Source organism: Phocoena phocoena, chromosome 19, assembly GCF_963924675.1.
Source record: "Phocoena phocoena chromosome 19, mPhoPho1.1, whole genome shotgun sequence".
NCBI lineage: Eukaryota > Metazoa > Chordata > Mammalia > Artiodactyla > Phocoenidae > Phocoena > Phocoena phocoena.
Genome location: NC_089237.1, coordinates 5,690,862 through 5,716,927, shown reverse-complemented (window position 1 = coordinate 5,716,927; position 26,066 = coordinate 5,690,862). Strand labels below are relative to the sequence as shown.

Genomic DNA, 26,066 nt, shown 5'->3' with positions numbered 1-26,066 from the left:
CCCCGGGGGGGGATGGGCAGAGATGAGCCTGGCCGTGACCTAAAGGGAAACTGAGGCCAGGAGACCTAGCCCGGCTTGCCCAAGGTCACACAAGTCCTGGGGAAGTGGAACTCAATCGCCCCAACCACGTGCCGTGTGTGATGGTTTGGCTCTGGGGGGCTGGGGGCCTGACCTTGACCTTTCCCTTGGGACCTCGGGCAAGCCTGTGTCCACGGGAACGATGTGCTCATGGAACTCTTGTCCCTGCCTCCCTGGGACTCGTGGGTGGTCGAGGACAGAGCACCCCGAGGTGGCTACCTCGCCTTTGCAGCCCACTTCAGGTGTCACTGTGGAAGGAGCATGGACTTTGGGGACAGACAGCCTTGTGTTCCGATCCTAGTGCCCACACTGGCCATCTGTGTAGCCTGGGCTAAGACACTTCATGAATTGGAGCATCAGTTTTCCTATCTGTACAATGGACAGTCGTACCTACCTGGGCTCAGGGATCACACACACAGAGCATGGGGACACCTGGTCCTCATAACCAAGGACAGAGGCTGGCTTCGGGAGTGTGGGACCCTGGCTGGGGTCACTTCTCCAGCCGAGCCAGAGGGGAGAGGGCAGTAAGGGTACGATTCCCAGATCGCTGTCTCTGGATGGCGGGTCCCTACAGGAAAAGGGGGAGTGCAAGGAGCATCTCATCTACTTTCTGAGCCCGGGAAAGCTAAATATCGTCTAGTTGGCTGTGCCCCAATGGCCGGGGGAAGGCGGGGGCTTCGGTCCTAGGAAGGGGGCTGGCCGTGTGCGTGGGTGGGCGGTGGAGCGGCCGCTCTGCTCTGCTTCCCAGAAAGCCTTGGCTTCTGGGGAATGAATTGGAAAAGGCTGTGCGAGGCCATCCATCACTCAGATGCCTCCTGCCAACATGCCAATCCTGGCTGCCGTGAGCTCCCTGGCACGTGGGGTGTCGTCAGTCACCGTTAGCGGAGCTGGGCCCCAGGGCAGAGCAGCTGGCATGAGGCTGGGGTCAGGAGGGCATGTTGAAGACTGCCCATCAGAGGTGACCAGTGAGTCTGGGCAGTGATCGGTCGGGGGCGAGGCGGTCAGAGATCATGACAGAAGCCTCTGGAAACGAGAGAATTCCTTTCACTCTCTCTTCATTCGGTAGAGTTCCTACTCTGTGCAAGCAGCCAGGGAAGGGACCGAGGGCACAAAAATGACTGCGATGTGTCGCCTCACAGCTTGGAGTCCAGTCGGGGCATTCAGAAGATGCGGGGACCCCTGAGGGTTCCTGTGGTGGCTCAGTGAACACAAAAGGGGGGCTCACTTCCACTGGGGGGAAGCATCTGTGAAACCTCCGTAGCTTAGGGGGCTCCACTCGATGCTGGCTTTTGCGGGGGTCACTTTGAGGGGGTGCATCAGGTTCTCGGGGCTGTCATAACCAAGTGCCACTAACTAGGTGGCTTAATACAACAGCATGTTTTGCGTCACAGTTCTGGAGGCCGCGCTCTCTCTAAAGGCTGCATGGGAGACCCCTTCCTTCCCTCTTCCAGTTCCTGGTGTTGTCAGCATTCCTTGACTTGTCGAGGCTTTCCTCCAGTCTCTGCCTTTGGCATCACACGGCCATCTTCCCCCATGTCTCTCGTTCTGTGTATCAGTCATATTAAATTAGGACCTGCTCTGACCACCTCATCTTCACTTGATCACATCTGCAAAGACTGTATTTCCCAATAAGCTTATAATCACGGGTACCAGGGTTAGGACTTCAGTATATCTTTGGGGGAACATAGTACAACCATAACCGGGGGTATAGCAGGAATCCACGAAGACCATTCCGTGGCACCCAGACCTCGCTCCATCAAGGAGGGTGGAGGCCAGACTTGGAAGACAGCAGTGGACATCTGTTAAGCCCTTGTGCCCATTTTATAGATGGGAGAAATGAGGCCAAGAGCTATCAAGTGAGACAGGGTGACTTGGTGTCAGAAAAGCTAGGCTCGAATCCTCCTTGAAACCCCTCATCCTCAGTTTCCCCGTCTGCCAACAAAAGGGGCTGGACTAGGCAAGTTGTACGGATGCTCCCCACTTGGGGTGTGTGGAGCCAGTGGGAGGCCATGGGCGCTCGTCTGTTGGGGTCAGAGGGGGATGGGCTGGCCTGCAGCCCAGGGCTCTGTCTGATGTCCAGCCCCAGCAGCCGCCTCCTTCCTCGCCCCCCGCACACAGGAGGGCTGGGGACCAGCGCCAGGAACATAAACCCCATTTTGACGTGAACCGCGGCACCCGTGGAGATGCTCTTGGTCAACCTGGCGTGTCTCTCATTAGTATGAATTCCCTGGGTCTCCGTCTCTCTCATTTGCCGTCGGCAACAGCTGCCAGGCCCAGGCTTCTCCGGAGAGGGCTGGGGAGCCCGGTTAGATCTGGGGACACGGCGTAAGGAGCGAGAGAAGGAAGGGGAGCCGCTGAGCGGAGAGGAGGCCCCCCTAACCTCCCTGGGTGGGTAACGGTCAGGGGATCAACAGCGGTGAGCAGCTACCGGAGCCCCCTCCTGCAGCCTCTGGCTTGGCCACTTCTCACACACCACAGATGGGCTCTGGGTTTTCAGAGTGACAGAATGAAGAGGCAGGATGGGGAGTCCCGGCTGGCTCCCGGACAAGGATTATGAATGCAGCCTCTGGAGCAGGGTGGGGACACTGCCACCTGTCTCTGCCCCTCCCCACCACCCCCCTCCTTTCAGCGGGTTCCCTCTGCTTCTCCAAGCCGGCGGCCAGGCTGCTGTCCGGAAAGGCCACCTGCCACCAGGGCACGTGAGCCGAGGCGGCCAAGCCAGGGCCGGGCGGGCAGCAGGGGGCATCTGCAGCCTGGGACCGGGGTCAGGACGCCCTCGTGAAGTTCGGCCTCAACCCCCTGCACTTGGGGCCACCCACCCGCCCACATCTTGGGCTGAGTTTGCTACCTCCCCTTCTCCTCCTGAGTTCACACTCCGGGTTGGCTTTTGGTGACCCTGGGTTTGGTGGAAGCATCGAGAAAGCTGACTTGTGGTGTTTATCCGTAACTCCACCCCGGCCACTTCCCAGGCACCAGACGTGGGAGGGACTCAACCCTGCCAGACGCCATCCCGCTCTGGACCACGGGACGGTGAATCCTACCCCACGTTGCTGTGTGATGAGAATAAGAAAATGCACCTGAGGCCCGGAGCGGAGCGCAAGCTCCTCACCAGACCCCATAGGGTGAACCCTCAGCCAGGCCTGGGATCCTGGTCTTTTAAGTTCTATCCCAGCGAATCCTACCGAGACCTGGCAAGGGGAGTGACGCAGGACCCTCCTCGTGCGGGGAGGAAGCACAGAGAGGGGACCCCATGGTCCACCTGCAAAGCTGAGGCTTTCTGCCCTCATTCTTCTTTTTTTTTTTAATATTTTGCCTGCACCACGCGGCGTTTGGGATCTTAGTTCCCCGACCAGGGATCGAACCCGCACCCCCTGCCCTGGAAGCGCAGAGTCTTAACCACTGGACCGCCAGGGAAGTCTCTCTTCCCTCATTCAAACAGCCTGTCAACTTGGGCAGCAGCCGGGGAGGGCGTTCACTTGGAACCAGGATGGGCTTCTAGCCCTGTGCCCGTGAGACTGCTTAGAAACCCAGCCCATCCTCCGTAACCTGCAGAGTGGGCCCCTCGCCCGAATTGGGAGGGGCCCTGAGCATCCCATCAGGGGAGGGCAGGGAGGAGGTGAAGACAAGAGCCAGGTGAGCTCTTAGGATGTGAAAGAGCTGTTAGAACTTCTCCCTGCCCTCACCGCTAAGGAGCATATGGGACTGGGGGCAGAGAGTGGGGAGGGGCAGGGCTGGAGGGGGGTGAGTGGAGGTAGGGGGACAGGGAGAGACCTTGTCACCAGATTTACTTGGTTTTTTCTCAGCTGAGATAAGACCCATATTGTAAAATCAATGGCTTCCAGGTGAACAGTTCTGTTGCACTGAGTACCTTTGCAGTGTGGCACAGGTACTCCAGAACATTTTCATCTCCCCAGAAGGACACCCTGTACCCATCAAGCAGTCACTCCCATCCCCCTTCTCCCGACCACCTGGCAGCCGCCAATCGCTGTCCTCTCTATGCGTTTATCTCTTCCGGATGTTTCATACGCATTGACTCATACATGTGCACTCTTTGATGGGAAGACGGAGAAATGTGGCCCAAGCCCCCTGCATACTCCACCCCAAAGCCCCTGCCTGCTAGAAAGTCCCCAGGCCTGCTCAGAGGAAGCCGGCAGGTCTGCCCCGGCCCCTGGGTATGGCTGCCTCCACGTGGCTGTCCCAGGTGGTGACTGGGCGCCCGAGCCCCGCGCTTGGTCTCAGCGCGGCAGCCAACGTGGGCCCCTGGGCATCTCGCCTGCTCAGTGGGAGGTTGAAGGGCTGGGTCTCAATGACTGCTGTACCACCACTACCACCCCCGCCCCGTGAGGTTCAGAGGCGAGAAATGGGACTTTGTGGGATGGCAAAGGCAGGCCAGGTCAGAGATCCAGAAACTCTTTCTAAAACAGGAGGAAAGAGCGAGACAGTGGCACCTCCTCCTGGTCCGGCAGGGGCAGCAAGGACTCGGTCCCTGCCAGGCCTGGGGGGCTTTCTGCCAGTGACCAGGGCCAGTAAGGAAGGCAGTCAGGGCTGCACCAGGGCCTGTTTCCCTCCGATTGGGCACGGCCCCCAGGTGGTGGCAGCTGGAAAGGAGGGTGGCAGGAGTGCCTGTGCAGTGGCTGGGGAGGGGCCGTGTGTGCCGGCAGGCGCGAGCGGGCCTCTGTGTATCATCCAGCTTGTAAATTGCTTGGTGCCTATAACTGCTGAAAGGGCCATCGAGCTGTGTGGTGTTATTATTTATGATGAAGCGCAGAGGTGCCTGCCAGGGACTGGAACGGGCTGAGCGCTGCACGGGATGGACGGCAAATTGAACTCCAATTTTCTGCTCCGCAGTCTTTGTTACACGCCACAAAGCGCCGGTACACTGGGGTCACCAGCCTGATGAATGTGTGCTCTTCCTGGCGACGGCAGCTCCAACTCGCAGCCTCCCCACAGGCCCAGCCGCAGACTCCTTCCCTGTGATCCAGGCGCAGCGCTGACCTCAGAGGCCTTGCAGGAGGGCAGGTGGCCGTGGGTTTGAAACCCGGCTCTGACTCTCGGGTGACCCGTCTCCTCTGAGCTTCCGATGAGAGAAATAAAAGGGCAGGGATCATAACTCGCCCCCGAGGTGGCGGGGAGGATTAAAAGAGAAAACACAGGGAGATCGGCGTGCATTAGGCCTGCAGCAAACACGTCCCCTTCTCTTCCCTTCTCCCAAGGCTGAGCTGCCAACCTCACCCAGGGAAGGGGAGGTGGGGAAGAGCCACTGATAGCACCCATCTCGGGGTGGTGAGGCCATCTGCCCACCCAGGAAGTTGGTGCTGATACTAAGTCACATTTTCCACCAGCTTCCCTCACTCCCTGTCTCCCCTTCCTCAGGCCCGGAGCACCATCTTTCTGGAGGGCATGGCCTTTCTCAAGGGTGGGAAAGAGGCAGAAAAGGAGGTTACCCTTGGGAAGCGTGCCACCCAAAGCTTGGGAACGCTGTCCACTCTCTTCGCACAGCCCTCTGCGCCCTGTGTCCGGTGGGGCCATCGCTGGCCAAGGTAGACACTGGGGATCCCCAGGCTTTGGGTTCTTGGAAGCATCCCCGAGCCTACCAGCCCTTGCCCTCGGCTTTTCCAGGCCAGTGGGTGGTGGACGTTTCTCCATCACCAGAGCTTAGGGGACAGGCTGAGAGTGGTACCCACGGGATGGAGAGAACTCACCTGCTAGGGAATCTTCAAGAGAATCAGCTGGGGGAGTGACAGATGCCATGTGGGACAAGTCTCCGTGGTCTTGGCCAGGCAGCTGACCCCCAAAGCCGAGCTTCGGCAAGCCCTTCACCCCTGGGGGTCTTAGGTCCCAGCTGTGAAACTGGAGAATCGCTCCAAGCTGGTCACCCTCCTGGGGGTCACCGAGGGGAAGATGAGTGTCATCCACACGGCATTGTGGAGCTTCTTGGAAGAGATTCCAGGAGATAGGGAACATTTTATCACTGCTTTTGTAGCTGAAATGAATCTGAATACACTAAAATGATAATAGCACCATTAGGCAAAAGCGTTCTAATCGATGGTATAAGTTTAATCTCTGAACCCTCCAGCTGAAATGTATGACAGGGCTCCCTTCCCCTCTGTTAATTGCAAAATAAACCCATCGGAAATGAGAACCATCTTTTTTCCACACAAGGCTGGGGATGTTTCGGCGTTAATTTACCTGTGCGGTCCAGGCGGGAGGCCCCGGCTGGGAGATGGGTGTGCAGAGGTTACACCAAGTAAGGGTGAGGAATAATAGCAAACCCCCTTGTGTGGGTGCGTTGTGTCAGGCACTGGCCGAACCCCTTCCCCTCTCCATAGACCTATGAGATAGGCACCACTATTATCCCATTTTTCCGTTGAGGACCCTGAGATGCGGAGGGGTTTCAGAGAGATGTCCAGGGTCCCATAGCTAGTGAGTAGCCGAGCCAGGATTCAAATCCAAGTAACCCCACTCCCAGGTCACAAACCACACTACTGCTCAGACCTGGCAATGCCAGAGCTGGAAGAACATAGAGGAATGTCAGCTCTCAAGAGGGAGGTGACCTGGCCGAGTTCAACAGCAAGTTCACTTGGCTTTTTCCTTCATGGCTCTGGGGCTTCCTGCATGTCAGACTCATTGCCAAGCTCTGGGACCCGGGCAGCGCAGGAGCCCCACCCCCACCTTCCCATGGCTGACACCGTAGCATGGGAGTCACCACGCGTGCGGCTCTCATGTGCGTCCTGCGTGCTGTAAGGGGCGTAATCCCAAAAGTCTGAGGGCCGTGGAGTTGGACGGCAGGAAGAGAGTTACAGAGCACAGCACACTGGAGCCTCGGAGGGGCAGCGGGCAGGACTGTGGCTTTTTTTTTTTTTTTTTTTTTTTGGTTGGATGTACGGTCAGCCGAGCTGGCTCGGGGGAGGGAGGCTGGGAGCGTGGTACACACCCCCGCCCTTTACCAGGCTGGGCCCCTCGGCCCCACTCCCCATTCCCCAGGGCCGTGTCGGGGCTCAGTTGGGCTGGCTACCCTGGTGGCTGGGCGCCCCCTAATCAGATTAGATGTGTATTCAAACAAATTGATGATCCGTTCCATTAGATGCTTTTTGAACATGCTTTTCTGAGCGAGAAATCCATTCGGCAGCAGCTGTGGAGGCTGAGGCATAATTGACTGTCGCCCCCCGCCAGGCCCCTGGTTCCTGAAGGTCACCGGCGAGGATTAGATTAAGGCGGGAGAGAGCCTTCTTTCCTAGCTAATGAAGCACTTGGCATGCAGGCAGCACCGAGGCTGGACCGGGCATCTGCCAGGAGACAGGGAAGGGGCATAAATTAGCATCTCATTTGTGGGCAAGGCAGTGAGGAGAAGGGAAGCTGGAGGGGAGGGACCAGGGGGCTGGGGGGCTTCGAGGCCCTGGCTGGGTGGGCAGGAGCCAGCAGGCCGTGTCAGGCATGGGGGGGGGGAGGGGGAGGGGCACAGCTGGGGAGCCCGGGGTCCTCTGCCTGCTAGCATCTACCTGCTGTGCGCACGCCGAACATTTCTTGTGGGGGCGGGGCTCCAACACCCCCACGCATGGCTGATCTTCCGGGTCCCACAGCTCCCTACTCGTGAGCCCCCGCCCAGGCAGCTCCCCGAGAGGAATCGCTGACATTATGCAAAAGCTCCTGCAGCTCTCCAGCCGTTCCTACCCAGGTCCTGAACCTTTGCTCAAGGCTTCACCAGCCATCCCTAAGCAAGACTTGATTCTTGAGCCAGCTTGGAGTGGCCGTGACGGAGCTGGATTCAGAAGGCTCAGATTTGAGGCATTCGGGAGACTATGGGCTCTATAAGCGGGATGCCTCTGAGTCAGGGGAGACGGGTGGGGCAGTGATAGCGCCCCTGGCTCCCGTTTCCCCATCTCCTCCCCACGCAGTCACCTCCAGGGGTCTGAAGGGCAGAAAGAGCGTCCCGTAGGTGCCAAGCTCTGAGCTCCGAATTTGACTCATGTTCACTCGCTTGGTCCTCTCAGCTGCCTCTGGGGCAGGGGTTGGAATCTCTTCCAGGGAGAGACAAGTGAGGCCCGGGAGGTTACTCTGCTCAAGGTCACACTTTAGTTGGCATAGCAACTGGCATTTAAACCCAGTTTCTCTTCTCTTCCCCCACTGGGACCTTCAAGCCAGACCCTAGGGAAAGGGTGGTACCTGGGGGCTTACGTGGGGAGCAGAGCTTTGGGATGGGGGCCCCAGGTCAGCGGCTCCTTCCCAAGAAGCCCCCGGGGCTCTGACTCCTGCCTCGTTTTACTTGACCCCTCCCGCCCACATCTATTCATCTTGTGGACTCTGACCTCCCTTAATCCCAGACTTCTCTCCCTGCACCCCACTAGCCCAGCCCTCCAAAACTCCACCCCTAGGTGGACCCGTCTCCCCTGGGCAGTTCTGCCCCATCATCCTTCCAGTATCCTCTGGACTCATGCCCGGTCAGCCTGCCTGGTTCACCCTCACCCCTGATCTAGTCTTAGGGCCGTGACATTGGAGGCTGGGGTAAGAATGCCCCTGCCACACAACAAGCGTGGGCCCTGCTTGTGGCTTCAAAGCCACGACCCAGAGAGAGGCTACCATCCCTCACTTACCGCCCGTGAGGCCACGGGTCGGGATGTGAAGAGTGGGACAGCTCAAGGAAGCCCCATGTCACCTACAGAAAGGTCCAGGACTCTAGAACCTGACAGATCTGGGTTTCCATCTGTGTGGCAAGGTCAAAAGACCAACCGTTCCTGAGTGTCATCTTTCTCGTCTGTAAAATGAAGATAAAGGTAGTACCATCCTTGAGAAGTTCTCGTGACACTTAACTGAAGAGATGGACATAAAGCACTTAATGTGTGGGAAGTTGCATAGGTCGTATGAAATAAAGGCAGCAGGAATAGATGTGTAGGGAGAAGTGGGGTTTGTGGAGAGGGGCCTGTCCAGAGCCCCTGCTTCCTCTGACCCGGGGCCCAGCCTGCTTAGGTCTGTGGCCACCAGCCAGCTCCAGGGTGGGGACCAGTTAGGAGGGCATGGAGGTCAATCCAGGACAAAGGTGACGGTGCAGAAGCTAGGGGGTGGCGAGCTGAGAAAGTTTGAGAGAATCCCAACCTCCACCCCGTCCCCGAGCTTTCCAGAGACACTCCCGATGGCTGTGTAGTTACTGCGGGAGAGCTGCTAAAAGAGAGAGGCTTTGGGGTCTTTCAGAGCTGGGAAGGGGACTGGTCCAGGCCCGGTGCCCCGTGAAACTGGCTCTGGAGGGCAGATGGACACCTTTTGGCCAACTAATTGCACTGGTGGTGGGTGGAGGTCTTCACCGTGACTGGCACTGCCAGCTGGCAAGGGTCTGGCTCCAGGGGAGGTGGGGTTCCCAGGCCTGGGCTGGCTGGGAAGTCAAATCCCAGGAGAGATTAGGGGTGACCCCTAGAGAAAGATGACATTATTGTGCTGGGGGCTGAAGGGAGGGGAGAGGTTGAAGTTGAGATAAGCGTCTGTGTGGGGCTGTTTAGCCTGGAGCTTGGAGTAGAAGCATGACGATAAGTGTATTTAGTGGGAATTTGGAGGAAAAGTCAGCCAGGGGCCCCCTGAGCTGTTCTGGGAAACGAGAAGGAAGCCCAGGACTGAGGCCTCTTGTCCACCTCTGAAGGCGCTCTTCCTTCAAGAGGCTCAGGCTCTGGTGGTCAGGGACCCCCAGCCACGACACACCCCCGTGTCCCATGCACACGGAAGGCCTGTCCTTCCCTGTATCACCAGCAGGGCTGTCCGCGACTGTTGACCCTGCCCAGTCACATACGTGTTTGCATCTGTGTGTACACATCTGATTATAAATAAGCAATCCATACCTGTGGGACGCAATGGAAAAGTTGCAAAAAAGCGTAGAGTAAAAAGTAAACCCCTCCCCACCCAGCCCCCAGCCACCCAGTTCTCCTCCCTAAAGCATCATCGAGCCCAGTTTCTTATGTGACCCCCTAGGAAAAGCCTGCGCCTATACAGGCAAATCTATTTTTATCCTTGAAAAAAAAAACAAACCAAACTTGTGCACAAGTGGTAGCAGATTACACACCCCATTCTACACCTTGCTTTTTTCACTTAACAGTAGCTCTCAAATTTTGTTCCAGAGCCTTTCGCTATAGAGAATTCTATTGTTTGGAGGAGCAATCATTTCTTTAACCATCATCAGCCTCTTGACAGACATTCAGGTCATTTCCGAGCTTTTGCTGTTACAAAACATAGTGTTGCCATGAAGTGCTGTCACCTCACTCGTGCACGGGTGTGTGTGGAGGAGAAATTCCTTGAAGAATGGGAGGATGGGGAGGTGCATTTTTCGTTTCGACAGAGTCGCCAAATTGTTCTGCATAGGTGTGGTACCAAGGACAGTCCCCAAAGCTGTGTGCGCGACACCCGGGCCTCCGCAGGCTGGCCAGCCCGGGGTATTATCGCACTTTCAGATCTTGGCCGAAGTGATATAAAAAAAAAAGTGTCTTATTGAGTTTCCCTTGCCTTTCTCTTATCACGAGGTTCAGCATCTTTGTCTATGTTTCAGAGTTATTTGCAATTCTTTTCTGTGAACGGTTCATATCCTTTGCCCGTTTCTCTGTTGGTTTGTTCATCTTTTTCTTATTGATTTATGGGAATATTTTTTATATCAGGAAGATGAGCGCTTTGTCCCTGATAGAAGTTGCAGATATTTTCCCCCCGTTTGTCATCTGTTGCTTTTTGTTTACGGACCTTTTTTTTCCATGCAAGATTTTTATATAGTTGAAGGTATCAATCTGTTTTATGACTTTCTGGAGTTTGTGTAGTACTTAGAATGTACTTGGCGAATTCTTTTGATTCGCCAAGATTGTATATTTTAAAACCCCGGTGATTTTTTTCTAGTTCTTTTAGAATTTCATTTTTCTTGTTTAAAACATTGATCCATCTAGAATTTATTTTGAGGTAAAGTGTGAGGAAGAGATTCCGCTTGATTCTTTTTCCCCCCACATGGCATCCTGGTTTTTCCGAGGCCATGTGTCGAATAATTGATCTATTCCCCACTGACCTGAAATTCTACTTTCATCCTGTCTTAAATATCCCATATATATTGGGGCATATTTCTGGACTCTCTCGTTCATTGCTTCATCAGTCTATTTGGACAAGAACACACTTCTTTAATTATTGCAGCTTTATAATAGAGTTCAATATCTGTGCTAGTCTCCTCTGCTTACCATTCTTTTTCAGAATTTTCCTGGCTATTCTTTTGTGGTCTTTTAAAATGTGAACTTTCAAATCACTTTGTCTAGTTAAAAAAAGCCTCTGTGTGTGTTTTCAAAGTGTTGATTCTGTCCACTGTTCTCCTCCGTTTCCGGGTATCCCTTCCCACTGAGAACGTGGCTAGCAGGCCTGCTGTGTACGGTAGTCCAAGTTGTGTACTGCACAGTCCTAGAACTAAGGTTGAGAGGAGCTGCTGGCCCCTGCCAACAGGGTACGGGCTCTTCCCTCCAGGGAATCCGCCCATCTGGATATCCGATCAAAAATAAAACAGCTGCCTCTCCTATAGCGTGCGCCAGGCACTTCCCCAAGCACTTTATGGTTTTTAATTCATTTAAGCGTCACAACAAATATATCCCCAATTTACAGCTAAGGAAACTGAGGTGCAAAAAGTCGAAGTAACTTGCCCGAGGTCAATGATTTGTGCAGTCATGACACAGAAATCCGTTCCTGCACAAAGCACGTGCGCGCACACACACACAGAGATAGATTCACATTCAGACATACAGATACACATGCCGTCAGATATGCATGCAGACATACACAGAGACACACGTGAACACATACGTGCGTACATACACAGATACACACAGGCACAGACGCTCAAAGACACGCACACACACAGACACGAACGCACACACTGCTGTTCCCACCAGCATCCTTTTCCCATCAGAGTCTTTCCTTCGATGGCTCACACACTCCCAGTCCCCTTGCTTTGGGGCAGGGCCAGTCCATCCAGGAAAACCTCCTGGCTGGACTCCCTGCCCTGGCTCTCAGCTCTGCATAGGGCCTCACTCCCAAATCCCTGTACCCAGAGAGGAGGGGGCCTTTAGCCTTTCAGGAAAAGGAGGTATGACCGCATAGCAGGGACTTGGGGAGGGGAGCCTCGGCTTCTGCCAGACTGCCTTGTTAGGATAACCTGGGATGAGGGATGCAGCTCTGAGCTGGGTACCCAGCAGGTTCTCAGGAAAGGCTAACCGCATCCCTCCCCCATCCACTTCCCCCAAGTCATTGTCTCCAGCGGCCTCTGGAATCAACCCATCCAAGCAAAAGCCATTCGGCTCCAGACTGGCACCCCACCCCACCCCACCCCCGGGAGAGCGTGAGGAACGAACTGGCAAATGCAGACATGGGGGTGCATCGCCCAGGGAGCCGAGTTGCGGAGGCGAGGGTTTGGGTGCAGAGCGCGTGTGCCCGCGCGCGCGCGCACCGACTGTTCTGGCTCTGAGTCGGCCCGCCTCGAAGGGATTTAATCAGTGGGGGCTGGGAATGTTGTTTTTAAACAAACAGGGGATGACAAGAACTAACAGAGGGTTCTTTTTTTTTCTTTGAACATCTTTATTGGAGTATAATTGCTTTACAATAGCGTGTTAGTTTCTGCTTTATAACGAAGTGAATGAGTTATACATATATATATGTTCCCATATCTCTTCCCTCTTGCGTCTCCCTCCCTCCCACCCCTCTAGGTGGTCACAAACCACCTAGCTGATCTCCCTGTGCTATGCGGCTGCTTCCCACTAGCTATCTATTTTACGTTTGGTAGTGTATATATGTCCATGCCACTCTCTCACTTTGTCACAGCTTACCCTTCCCCCTTCTTAAAGACTCGATTCAAAGGGCTTTTGAAAGCTGCTGGAGAATGAATGCGCCTTTGAAGTGCGAACGTGTCCATTTGTTAAACTGAGAGCCAGCCAGCTGCCTCCGAGGGGTGGGGAATCGTTTTCCTTGGCAAATGGGGGCTTGCCTCCCTCTCTGCCCTCCGCCACCTCCAGAGGTGCTCTAGGACCCCAAAGCGAGGGATCCGGCGTGGCGGCCACTCTCCCAAGACACACTCTAGAAGAAGCGCCTTTTCTTTTTTTCTTTTTTAACATCTTTATTGGAGTATAATTGCTTTACAATGGTGTGTTAGTTTCTGCTTTATAAGAAAGTGAATCAGCTATACGTATAACTTATATCCCCATATCTCCTCCCTCTTGCGTCTCCCTCCCACGCTCCCTATCCCACCCCTCTAGGTGGTCACAGAGCACCGAGCTGATCTCCCTGTGCTATGCGGCTGCTTCCCACTAGCTAGCTATTTTACATTTGGTAGTGTATATGTGTCCATGCCACTCTCCCACTTCGTCCCAGCTTACCCTTCCTACTCCCCGTGTCCTCAAGTCCATTCTCTATGTCTGTGTCTTTATTCCTGTTCTGCCCCTAGGTTCTTCATATCAATAAGCGCCTTTTCAACCACCTTGAAGGCAGCGTGCTCACATGACAGTCGTTAAGAGTGAGGGAGAGACCTGCGAATAGGTAGCGTCAACTCCGAGATGGGAACGTTCGCGGTCACACAGAGAGACGAGGTGGGGCAGGCTGGTCCAGGGTGCGCCTCTTGCGCGTGTCTGCACCTGCCCTCCAGTGGCCCCCAAGGGGAGGGTCAGTAGCAGGGATGGGGTTCAAGGAAGACTCAGCCACACAGTGTCCAGTGGAGACGGAGGGGATGCGGGTGCTGTGCAGCCCTCAGGCTGACCTGGGCCCCAGACCTGCGTCACGGCTTGTCTTGAGTTGTCAGTCTGTGTGTAAAGCTCAGAGTGAGGCTTTGTCACAGATGCTGAACCTTATCTGAAAACCAAGGGTGCCCAATTCTGGTTAAATCTGAGGGCGAGGCCCCACTGACGCTCCAGAGATTCAACGTGTGATGCAGGAGGGGCCGCGATGCCCCCGCCCCCAGTGGGCTGACCAGCCTGCCAGGCCGCGTCTTGATTCACTCCCTGCCACCCTTGAAGTCACCCCCTCCCCGACTCCTGACACGTGCCCCTTCGTCTTCTTTGGTTTGTTCCATATCTTAGGCCAAAAGAATAGTGTCTTATGCTTTTCACCCTCTGGACCCCCAGGGGAAAGTTAGCACTCGGACCAAGGCATATCTGGGGCATCGAGGATGATGGAACACCCACCCTGGTGGGGATACCCACTCTTTGATGTTGGGAAAGAAGTGAACATTTGCAGAACATTTACTCTGGGCCAAGCACGGACCTAGCATTTTCACAATTCCTATCTTATTGAACCCTTGAGATATCAAGGTGGCTGTTTCTGGTCCCGTGTCTCCTGGTGGAGAAACTGAGACTCGGAAAGATGAATGCTTGTCCACGCCCAGGCAGCTGGGAGTCGCAGGCTGAGCACAGACGGGAATGAGGTGCCAGGACCCGTCCCCCACCACGGGGCTGGAGGTCGGGACGCCCGGTGCCTGGCTCTCCAACAGCTTCCCGGCTTTGAGCACTGCCCGCCCCTCGGGGGGCAGTGTGATGGGTGGAAGGTGCTTGCACTTGGGTCTGGCAAGTCTGGACCTGACTCCCCTTCAGCGGCACGTGGCCGTGGGGTCCCCGAGCCGTATCCCTTACCACAACGGGAGCGCTGCTGTGAGCGCCAGGTGATACGTGGGCGAGCCGGTGAATGGTGCTTTCTGGAGCTCGCTCCCTCCATCTGTCAGATGCAAGGGCTCGTCGGCGGCACGAACTCTGGGAGTCTCGCCTTAAGCCCATCTTCTCCTCATCCACGTTCCACCTTCATCAAGGCAGGTGCGGGACTCTAGGTGCTCAGCCTGCAGGGCTGGCTCCTCCCCTTCCAGCTGTGTTGCCCTGGGCGGGTTTCTAACCGCTTTTCTAAAAGGTGGATTATGATCCTGTCTGGTTGTGGGCTTGCGTGTGGATTAAATGAGCATATGTTAAAGCCCCAGGAACAGCCCAGAACCTAGCAGGTGCTTCAGTCCTTGTGCTGTCTCCAGATCCTGGCTCCTCCCCCAGCCCAGCCCAGCCCCTAAAGGGCAGGTCTGCTCAATGATGGGCTTGGAGGCCCTGTCCCCGTTCCCCCCTCTCTCCCTGTCCTTTTGTCAACCCCCTTGTCTGTTTCACTTCTGCCCTTTTTCCCACTGGCCAGAGAGCAGAAGGCCTCTATTTCCACCCAAAGCTGTTGGTCTGAGTGGTCCCCTGAAGTCCGAGATCCGGAGTGCGTTGTCTCCGTCGAGGGCAGCTGCGGGGGGCGCTCGTGCTTGGCTGGACTGAGTCAGGTCACAGGGTTAGGGTAGGGAGCATAGCAAGCGCTGGACCCACACCCACAGCCCAGCAGTGCCATTTCCTCTGCCCCAACGGCGACCTGGTGTGCGAACGGGGAGGCCGAGGCAGGCTGGCCCAGGACCCGGGATGGAAGATCAAGCAGGCTGGCAGTGGAGGGGGCCGACCGGAGGGACTCTGCCCTTGATGCCTTTGCAGGGTTTCCTCCAGCCTTGGGAAGCAGGATTCAGGGCAGCCCCATCACCTGCCACTCCTGTCAGCGCAGGTGTCCCTGTTTCCCTTTCCCTCGTGGTATTTATGTTCCCTTTGGCTGAAATGCAGTAAGCGCCGTCGACCCCCTCCCTTCTGCTCTGGAAGGAGAAACCAAAGCAAAGGGTATGGACTGGATGGGGATCCCGAGGGGAGAGAGGTGGAAGGTACTGGAGCAGAGGGGTGGCAGCAGTGGCGGTGAACCTGGTGGGGAGAACTCACTCTGAAGACAAGCCCTGAAGTCAGACTGACCTGAGTTCAAGTTCTTCCCAGGCGTGTGACCTTGGCAGGTTACCCACTGCACCTGCCCTGTCTGCCTCGGGACCTCAGGGCTCCAGCTGAGCAACCGCAGGCAGGTGAGCCGGTGATAACCAGCAATGTTGTGTCTCTGTTTCCTGCAGATGACGTGGCCCCCTACTTCAAGACGGAGCCAGTGCGAACACAGGTGCACCTGGAGGGGAATCGCCTGGTACTCACGTGCATGGCCGAGGGCAGCTGGCCACTGGAGTTCAAGTGGCTCCACAACGACAGGGAGCTGACCAAGTTCTCTCTGGAGTACAGGCAAGCGTGCCGCCCCTCTCTTCCCACCCAGCCGCCAGGGTCCTGCTGTGTCCTGAGGGGGTACCAGGGCACTGGGCAGGGGCGCCGTGTGGCGGTTTTGGTGGGGGAGCCCCTACTCCAGTGTTGCTGGGAGGCTGGGGTGACAGAAGTAGGGGGCCAAGGCCGCCCTCGTCCAGGGTGAGAAGATGCTGCCCCGCTGCCCCCAGCAGAAGATGGCTGGGTGGCCAGGCAACCGTGGACGGGGCAGAGGTGATGACTGACGTAGGGGAGCCCGCTGCCAGCAGCTAGACTGTGGCCATGGCTGTGACCAGATCCCCACCTCCCCTCCCCACTGAGAAGAGCCCTGCTCTCTCGGGGGAGCTATTGGAGGGGCCTGAGTCCAGCAGAGGGGTAGGGCATGCAGCTACCTGGGGTCTGTAAGGGGCAGACAGAATCTATTTGGGACGGCAATTCGGGGGGGACATGGAGGTGGGACCTCCCCCCCAGGACCTTTGCGCTTATCTCCACTCCCTGCTGTGCCCTTGCACTGGGCTCTGGGTTGGGCTACCCTTCCTTCCTCAGGATACTGCCAAGTGGGGATAAGGGAGAACGGAGAGAGAGAGAAACAGGGTCTCAGTGAGAGCAAGTTTGCTACTAGAAGGGTGAGCGGTGGGGCAGCTACTCCCCAAGCCGGGTAGCCTCCAGCCTTTCTCCCGGCTCTCCTTCCCCCTGCTTCTATCCCCCTATCTCGGCCTTTTTTATTGGCTCCTGACCCTGTGCCTTGTGATTAATCCCCAGGCCCGATGTGCATAATTGCTTTTGTTGGGGAAACAAGATTGTCTTGCCCTGGGGATGTTGATACAAATCTGCCACCAGGGACAGGAACGCAAATGAGAGGAGGGGGATTTAATAGCTTGAGAATCGGTCCTTTCCAGAAAACCATCCTTTTCTTCATGAAGCAGGGAGGCCAGAGTTTGGGGTGACCCCCATGCCCGGGTTCCTTCTGCCCCAGCCCTGGCCTGGATGGGATGGTGATGAGAGCCGAAAATTCGGCCTCTGTGCACCAGTGCCAAATCTCAGACACAGAGTTTGGGGTGAAGTAGAAAAGAATTGCTTTGCCAGGCAAAGGGGGCCACAGTGGGCTCATGCCCTCAAAAACTGTGTCCCAACCTGTGATGATTTGGTGAGGAGTTTTACAGCAATAGTTCAAGGGTGGGGTTACTGATAAGATTAGGGTGTATGCAGGGCCTGCACTCCTTCAATCTGGCCTCAGGTGGTCTCTTTTTTTTTTATAAATTTATTTATTATTTATTTTTGGCTGCATTGGGTCTTCGTTGCTGCCTGTGGCTTTGTCTAGTTGCAGCGAGCGGGGGCTACTCTTCATTGCGGTGCGCGGGCTTCTCACTGCGGTGGCTTCTCTTGTTGCGGAGCTCGGGCTGTAGGCCTGCGGGCTTCAGTAGTTGTGGCACGCGGGCTCAGTAGTTGTGGCGCACGGGCTTAGTTGCTCCGTGGCATGTGGGATCTTCCCGGACCAGGGCTGGAACCCGTGTCCCCTGCATTGGCAGGCGGATTCTCAACCACTGCGCCACCAGGGAGGCTCCTCAGGTGGCCTCTTGATGAGCTTCTGTGGTTCTTGATGTTATCGAACTGTGACCTTCTCTCTGAAATGAAGAATGATTCATCAAACAGTTCATCTTCCATTTGTCGGGGGTTTTAGTTCTGTAAAGAGCTCAAAGATACTGTTGTGTGTATCCCTTGAGGAGGGACCAGGACCTGCCCCAAGGCTGCACTGTTGTTTCTTGACTGCCCCTCCCTTGTCTCTGCATCCCCTCCCTTCCCTGATTAGCAACTGTTCTGATCTGCCCTTTGGGACTCAGGGAAGGTCATGGAGGCTGAAGGCTATTCCCTACGTACAAGAAATGGGGGACACAGAAAGACTTTGGTGCCTAGGAGCCCCACAAGGTTCTGCTTGGTTTCGGTGGGAGTGGCCAGTTTGGCAAAGGAGGCGGGCAGGAGAGGCCGGGGCAGGGCGACCACCCTCCCCTCTGTGGATGGTGAGAGACCTGGACCAGGATGCAGGAGGCCCTCCAGGGCTGGCCACTCTGGGCCTCGGTTCTCCAGGGAGCCTCCCAGGGTGGTCCCCGTGATGGTTTTCAGCTGGGGCCCAGAGCCATTCCTAAATGCTGTCTGGCACCCTGGGCAGTTTTGACCGTGTCCATGAAAAGCCCCTGCAGCCGCTTGGACGCCGAACATGCCTGAATGGGCTCCCCAGGAACACGCTGATGGCACACCACACTCTTAATGGTGCCCTCGCCCTTGTCTTGAGCTGGAGGCGGGACCCAGGAGGAGGAGGAGAGTTGGTTCTTGATCTGTTTCACAGCCATTCTTTTGGTGCCTGGAGCTGCAGGGACGTGGGGTGGGCTTTACACAGAAGCAGATTCTGGCTCAGCCTCAGGTTCAGACTTGCCCAGCGATGGAATGGGCTTCCTCGGGACACAGTCAGCAACCTGTCCCTGGAGGCATCCAAACGGTTGTCAGGGCGCAGCTGTTGATGATGGTAATGATGATAACAGTCATCGGCAATGAAAAAGAATTTATTACCTGGCAGACGGCATGATGGGCGCTCTGAGAGCATCTTGTTTAATCCTGCCAGCAATCCCACGAGTAGGTTCCAGTGTTTTCTCCATTCTACAGACGAGCAGACTGAGGTTTAGGGAGATGAAACAGTCCACCCAAGGTCAAGTTGTTGAGTTGGGCTTCACAAATAAGTCACATAACTACAGGGCTAGAATTCTTTACCATCCCCCACACCGCCTCCCGTTGCAGAAAGATTGAAGCCATTGCCTCCTCCGTGCGTATCCTAAGCGTCTTTCTGCTAACTGTGCTCTGCACGTTCTAGAAAACAAATCTCCCTTTCAGAGCTTAGTTGGGTGGAAGTTATTCAGGGAGACGTAAATGGACATCCATTCGGGAAACTCATCCTCCTGCCTCCTCATCCCCAGGAAGGCTGGCGGTTACAGCAGGGGCTTCTTTTCTTTTCTTTCTTTCTTTCATTTATTTTTGGCTGTGTTGGGTCTTTATTGCTGTGCGTGGGCTTGTCTCTAGTTGCGGCGAGCGGTGTCTACTCTTCGTTGCAGTGTGTGGGTTTCTCATTGCCGTGGCTTCTCTTGTTGTGGAGCACGGGCTCTAGGCGCACAGGGTTCAGTCGTTGTGGCACGTGGGCTCAGTAGCTGCGGCTCGCGGGCTCTAGAGCGCAGGCTCGGTAGCTGTGGCACAAGGGCTTAGTTGCTCCACAGAATGTGGTATCTTCCTGGGCCAGGGCTCGAACCCGTGTCCCTTGCATTGGCAGGCAGATTCTTAACCACTGCACCACCAGGGAAGCCCAGTTGGCATTCTTTCTTGAAAGAGATTTTTCCTTTCTCATCCCCTTTAAAATAATTTAGCATCAGTACAAACTCACGGATAATTTTTTCTACTTAATTTTCCCTAATTTAATCCATTCCCATCATTATTTGGACGCTCGTAGTAACCCAGAGTTGGCCAATGGAGCTTCTTCAAGCTGGATCTTGAGTCCTTTTGACATGTCCCCAATGGATTTCTAGCACTTTCTTGCTTTTTGCCTCAACAAAATATTCGTTGCCCCTTTTGAATGAATGCCTACTGAAAACCCCATCGTGTACGAGATTGGTCAGCAGCTCCTCGTTACGGTTGCCTCACCACTGCTTTTTGCTGAGGACTTCCTATCTCATCCAAACCCCAGGTTTTTGTTTTTGTTTTTATCAAACTCCAGGTTTTGAGTCGAGTGATAATATCCAATTTTCAGGCAGAAAGATGGCTGAATTGACTCAGCAGTTTGAGTGAAAAGAAGATTGGAAACACTGCCGTAAATGTAACTGTTTCCCACGCCGTCTCCAAAGGAAGAAGTTTGCATTCCCATTCAGTCTCCAAGGGTGTTTATTCTCAGTGGGATCTGTACCAGAATGGGCCAGGGGCGTGTGTATGTGTGTGAGAGAGAGAGGAATCTACAAGAAGGAAAGCCAGTGCCTCCTTCTGAGTACCGGTGACCCTGGGGAGTTTGCGGGTCCGAATCCATCCGTGGGGGCAGAGTGGAAATAGCCTGGGTTAGGCCCGCGTGAATACAATCACACTCCTACCGCTTACTAGCTCTGTGACTTAGGGCAGAAATACTTAGCCACCCTGAATTTGTTTTCTCACTTTGGAACTGGGCACGGTAACGCCTACCCCAGAGGGTTATCGTGAGGATTAAATGAGATGCTATGGGACAAACCAGTCCCGGGTGCAACAGACATGAAATAAAGGGTACCTGTTAGGATTATACAGGGTATCATCTTGATAGAATAATGGGGCAAATAACAAAGCCGCCAGAAATCTCTTGTACGGGTGAGCACACCTTCCTCCAAGGGGTCCCAGGGCTCTGGTTATATATATGCTTCTTTAAGTCTCATATACACATTTAATGGTTATGAGCGTGCAAAGCACATAGATGTGTTTGCGTGACTTCCTGACTCTGTGGGTCAGTAACTCACATAAAGGTCAGGTCCTCTCTGTTGCCTCTGGAGCCTCTCCCACCACCCCCCTTCCCTCCCATGGGGGGTGCATCTCTCCAGGTTGAATCAGGTCAGCCTCCGTTTGCATCCAGGTCACCAGCCAGGGCTGCGTGCATTGGGACTATCCCCCCAGCTCAAGAAATGGCAGGTCAGGCAGTGGCTGTAGGGGAGGAAGGGGGATGGACATTAACCTCCCGTCCTTGTGACCATGTCCTGGCAGGGTCTTCAACCAGATTATTTTGTCCCACCTGGGTAACGCCTTCTGCCATAATTATTCTCACACTTAAAATCAAATAGGAAAAACAAATCAGCTAGGCAGACCACACACACACACACACACACACACACACACAGATTCCCACACGCAATCAGGCACGCGTATCCATAGAAAAACTGTTTATCCAGACTCCCTCGGTTTCAAGAAGTTAATATACGTCATTTCACAGCAACACTAGGAAGTGTCATTACCCTCATTTTGCAGACGAAGTTCACAGAAGTTCCAGATGTGGCTGGGCTCATCCAGGAAGCAAGTGGCAGCTCCAAGAGGTCTGTCACCTGAGTGCGCTTTGTCCTTTCTGCACAGATGCACACAGGCTCCCGATGGGGTTCCTTCTGCCCCACTTTTGTCACTGTGTGCCGTTCTCTGGCCCAAGAGACAAGAAGCCGAGGGCCCCTCAGACCCTCTGGGGGGCAAGCGTGTGGGTGTGAGACCAGCTGAGGCTGAGTCCATCCTCCGAGGCCCCAGATGGGCCCTGCTGGGTGTGGAGACGGGCAGGTGTGTGGACGGGAAGCTCAGGTGAGCCAGGCCGGGCGTCTGGCTGGCCCCCGCTGTGTCCTCAGCCCTGCTACCAGCCTGACATCGTTTATGGTGGAGCTGTAGCATCTGGGAGGGGCACAGGCTCGGTGGTGGGGAGAAGAAAGCCCAGTCGAGGCAGAGACCCACGCGTGAGATGGCCCTGGCTGTGGTCACAAAATAGGGGACCCCTGCAGAGCAGCTGCAACCTTTGAAATCCTTCAGAGGAGAGGATGAAAAGAAACTCCAGGGCTTGCCTGGTGGCGCAGTGGTTGAGAGTCCGCCTGCCGATGCAGGGGACGCGGGTTCATGCCCCGGTCCGGGAAGATCCCACATGCCGCGGAGCAGTTGGGCCCGTGAGCCATGGCCGCCGAGCCTGTGCGTCCGGAGCCTGTGCTCCGCAACGGGAGAGGCCACAGCGGTGAGAGGCCCGCGTACCGCAAAAAAAAAAAAAAAAGAAACTCCAGTGCCAGCTGCTTTGTCTCTGCCTTCTCCTCTGGCCTCCCTTAGAAGTGAGAGCAGGCAGCAGAGGCCAGGGAGGCAGAGGCTGGTGGGCTTTCCAGAGGGCACGTGCCACATGGGTGCCAGGAACCAAACCACGCTCTTCCCCACAGCAGTTCTGGGACATTGGTGCTATTATTATCTCTGCTTCTTAGCTAGGAATCACAGTTCAGAGAGGTCCAGCGACTTGCCCAAGGTCACACAGCCAAATCTGGAGAGCCAGGTTTCACCCAGGATCGTTCAGACCCCAAGCCTGTGTCCCGCCCCCTGCTCCGAGCTGTCTTGCCGTGCTTGTCCTCTGCCAGGGCAGTGACACTGCCAGGGCCCAGCCTTCTGGGCAGGGCCCCAGCTAGCCTTCTAAACCACAGCAGAGGAACTATTCACGGCCAACATATGGAACTTAGCACGGCCCAGCCCTGCTTTAAGTGCTTCACATACGTTAACTCTTTTTTTTTTTTTTTTGCGGTACACGGATCTCTCACTGTTGTGGCCTCTCCCATTGCCTCTCCACCCCATGCTTGGTCCGCGAGGGCCACTTTCACCTAGGTTCTTGTTCTCAATCCCTGGACATCAGCAGCTCCTAAGGGAAGAGACATGAGGGAGGCATCTTCCTGGTTCAGCTCCCCACCCAGGGCCCAAAGTCATAGGACTAAGATGGGCCAGGTCTTCTCCCTCCAAGCCTGATGAAGAAACATCAGGATCGGGCTTCCCTGGTGGCGCAATGGTCGAGAGTCCGCCTGCCGATGCAGGGGACATGGGTTCGTGCCCCGGTCCAGGAAGATCCCACATGCCACGGAGTAGCTGCGCCCGTGACCCGTGGCCGCTGAGCCTGCGCATCCGGAGCCTGTGCTCCGCAACGGGAGAGGCCACAACAGTGAGAGGCCCGCATACCGCAAAAAAAAAAAAAAAAAGAAAGAAACATCAGAAGATGCTGATTCGTTCACCAGGCGGAGATTTAGGACCTTCTGCCTGCCTGGCACAGAGCTAGGCAAGGAGGACAAGACCAAAGGCAGTGCCAGACCCTCCCCACCAAAGCCCCCCTTCCTGCTGCCCTTTAGAAATGTTGGTTCCAGCCAAGGGGCAAGGTGTGCACTCATGACCCGTAAGCGCCTGGACCGAGGAGCCACAGCAGGTGCTGGAGGCCAAGAGAGTATCCTAGAGAGGTTTCGGGCAGCCTCTGGAAGTCGTCGAGCTTGAACGGAGAAGGGAAGAGCCCTTGGGTGGGGCCAGGCAGTGAACGGGGGGCAGCTCTCCTGGCGCAGCAGGTGCTGGGTGCTGATGACCTTGTGCTCAATAAGACAGGAAGACCTCTGCCCTCATAGGTCATACAGTCCAGAGGGGAAGCAGATTTTAATAATTCTACAGGTATTAATGAACTCCCGTTTTTTTTGTTGTTTTTTGTTTTTTGGGAGTTTTTTCTTGGCCGCGCTGCCCAGCACGCAGGATCCTAGTTCCCAGACCAGGAATCGAACCCCTGCCCCCTGCAGCGGAAGCACGGCGCCCCAACCACTGGACGGCCAGGGAATTCACGGGGCTCCAGTTTTGATAAGTGCTGTTGAGGGAAAGCACAGGCCAGAGAAGACATTAGTGAGGCAGCTGAGACCTGGATGCGCAGAGTTAGCCGGGGCTGGCGGCGGGCGGGCGGGTTGCCCAGGGAGCGGTGCGTACACACGTCGAGGCGGGGGGAGCTCAGGGAGGGCAGGATGCTGGAGAAGTGGACGGGCCGGCCAAGGTGGGGCTTGTTCTCTGTCTTGAGTGCTCTTATCTTCTGTGAAAAGCTGTGTGGAGCCCTTGAATGGCTGTTCACAGGGAAGGGACACGATCGGATATCCATTTAAAAAACATTTAGCCCAGCAGCTGAGTGGGAAGTGGACAGGAGGAGAACGGTTAGGAGCTGGGCTGCTCAGTCACGGTGGGAATGGCTGATGGCTTGCACCATCTTGGTGACAGTGGAGATGGGAGGAATGCATGGGTCTGAGACTTCTGTGGGAGATGGAATTGGTGAGACTCCATCAGCTGGGCATGGCCAGTAAAGGGAGGACGGTGAGGCGATTGAGGAAGGAGGCACCGGAAGAGCAGGGGCTTTGCTGGACGTCGCTGTGCGTGGTGGTGGGTGGTTGGCCAGACATCAGGTCCAGACGGCCAACAGGCAAGTGGATGAGAAGAAAAGCCTGAGCTGACGGTCTTGATTTAGGAGTCCACGTGACCATGACAGCCATGAGGATGGGGAGGGAGCGGACCCAGCACAGGGGAGAGAGCGCTGGGGTCTCAGAAGGCAGACAAAAGAAAGGAGGTGACAGCCAGCCCAGCACAATGAGGCCAAGAGGCGAAGACAGAGGAAGGAAACGGAGACTGGGGTGTTATGGAAGGAAAGAGGGTGTTTCGAGAAGGACCAGGTGGTCAACTGTGTCAGCTGCTGTGGATGCTAGCAACTCTCTGCTAGATTTAGGGACACGGATGTCCGGTGACCTAAGGAGAGTGGGGATGGGCAAGTTGAGGAGCCAGTGAAGGAGGCACTGAGCGTAGGGGATCCTCAAGGCAAAACAGGAGTGAAGAAGCGGACGTCGGGAGGAGTGTGATGGTGGCGACCGGCTGATGCCCGGTGCCGCCTTGGGAGCCGGGGAGGCACAGCCAGCGCGGGATGGCGGAGGAAGAACCGTGAACGCCAGGGAGAACGTTCTGAGCTGCATCCTGCAGGTGGTGGGTGGTCTTTGGAGGATTTGGGTCGGGGCGCTCGAGACCCCGTGTAACCTGGTCCTGCCTCTCTTTCCAGCCTCTTCTCTCGCCCACCCCGTGCACTAACGGGATGAAGGACAGATTTCCTGATGGTCTCTGTTATTAAACATCGCTGTGCTTTTGCTCACCTCTCTCCTCCACCTGTGCTGTCCTTACACACCGCTTCTACCTGATACTCCAAGGTTCAGCATCAGCAGCCCCTCAATAGCAATCTCAGTCCCCACCCCGACTCACCGTATGCCTTTGGGCAAACTACTTCATCCCTGCCTCAGTTGTCCAGTCTGTTAAATGGGAACAATAAAACGAGTAGCTACCTCCCAGGGGTGGAGAAGGTCCATGTGTCTGGTCATCGACGGCTCTGTAAGTGGAAAGGGTGGCCTGAAAGCCACCAAATAAATCCCGAATCCTGTCTACCTCTCTCCCCACCTTACTCTATCTGGCCCTGGCCTCATCCCTACCCTCCTGGGAAGCCTGGGCTCTTCTTCCTCAACAAAGCCAGATCCCATCTGTCTATATGCAACCGCTTTGGGGTCGAATTGACTCCAATTTGACCGTGAGTTTGGACATCTTGTCTGAAAATTGAAGGCTGCTGGTGAGAAAGCTGAAGTGCAGGAATTAGTTATGATGAAGCATACATTGAATTTTAATAGAGATGTCCATGGCATGGAGCCAGCTTACTGAGGCAGAGGGAAGGTAGTAATTAAAAGTTAACGAGTTTAGGGCTTCCCTGGTGGCGCAGTGGTTGAGAGTCCGCCTGCCGATGCAGGGGACACGGGTTCGTGCCCCAGTCCGGGAAGATCCCACATGCCGCGGAGCGGCTGGGCCCGTGAGCCATGGCCGCTGAGCCTGCGCGTCCGGAGCCTGTGCTCCGCAACGGGAGAGGCCGCAACGGTGAGAGGCCCGCGTACCGCAAAAAAAAAAAAAAGTTAACGAGGTTAGAGAGGTCGTAACCCTCCGGGAGGGGTGGGGAAGGTGGACCGAGAGGAGGAAGAGGCCCGCGGCCGAGCGTGCTGTCCTCTCCCTGACCCGGAAGCCCCTCTCCCGGCTCCCAAGGATCCAGGGGTGGGGGGAGGCTGCAGGGAGTTGCCCTGCTCGCCCCGCCTGTGCACCCAGGGGGGCCCGCAGGAGCGGGGTGGGAACAGAGTTTGAGGGACCCTCCGAGGACACCCCGTGCTGCCCGTGAGGAAGGTAGTAACGGGAGTGGGGTTTCTCGACCTGGGCGTTCTTAACGTTTGGGGTGGGGTTATTCTTTGTTGTGCATTGTAGGGTGTGTAGCAGCTTCCGTGGCCTGGACCCCCTAGATGCCGGTAGTCCCCTCCCCGAAAT

The 26,066-nt window shown here is 55.7% G+C and overlaps 1 protein-coding gene across 1 annotated transcript in view; it reads left to right on the top strand.

Moving 5' to 3' along the window:
• The window catches only part of SDK2 (sidekick cell adhesion molecule 2), a 258,634-nt gene that overhangs the window by 104,304 nt on the left and 128,264 nt on the right, over window positions 1-26,066 (top strand). The window contains exon 2 of the mRNA XM_065896647.1: window positions 16,004-16,163. Within this exon, the coding sequence (XP_065752719.1) occupies window positions 16,004-16,163 (160 nt within the window). The remainder of the gene's footprint in view (window positions 1-16,003; window positions 16,164-26,066) is intronic.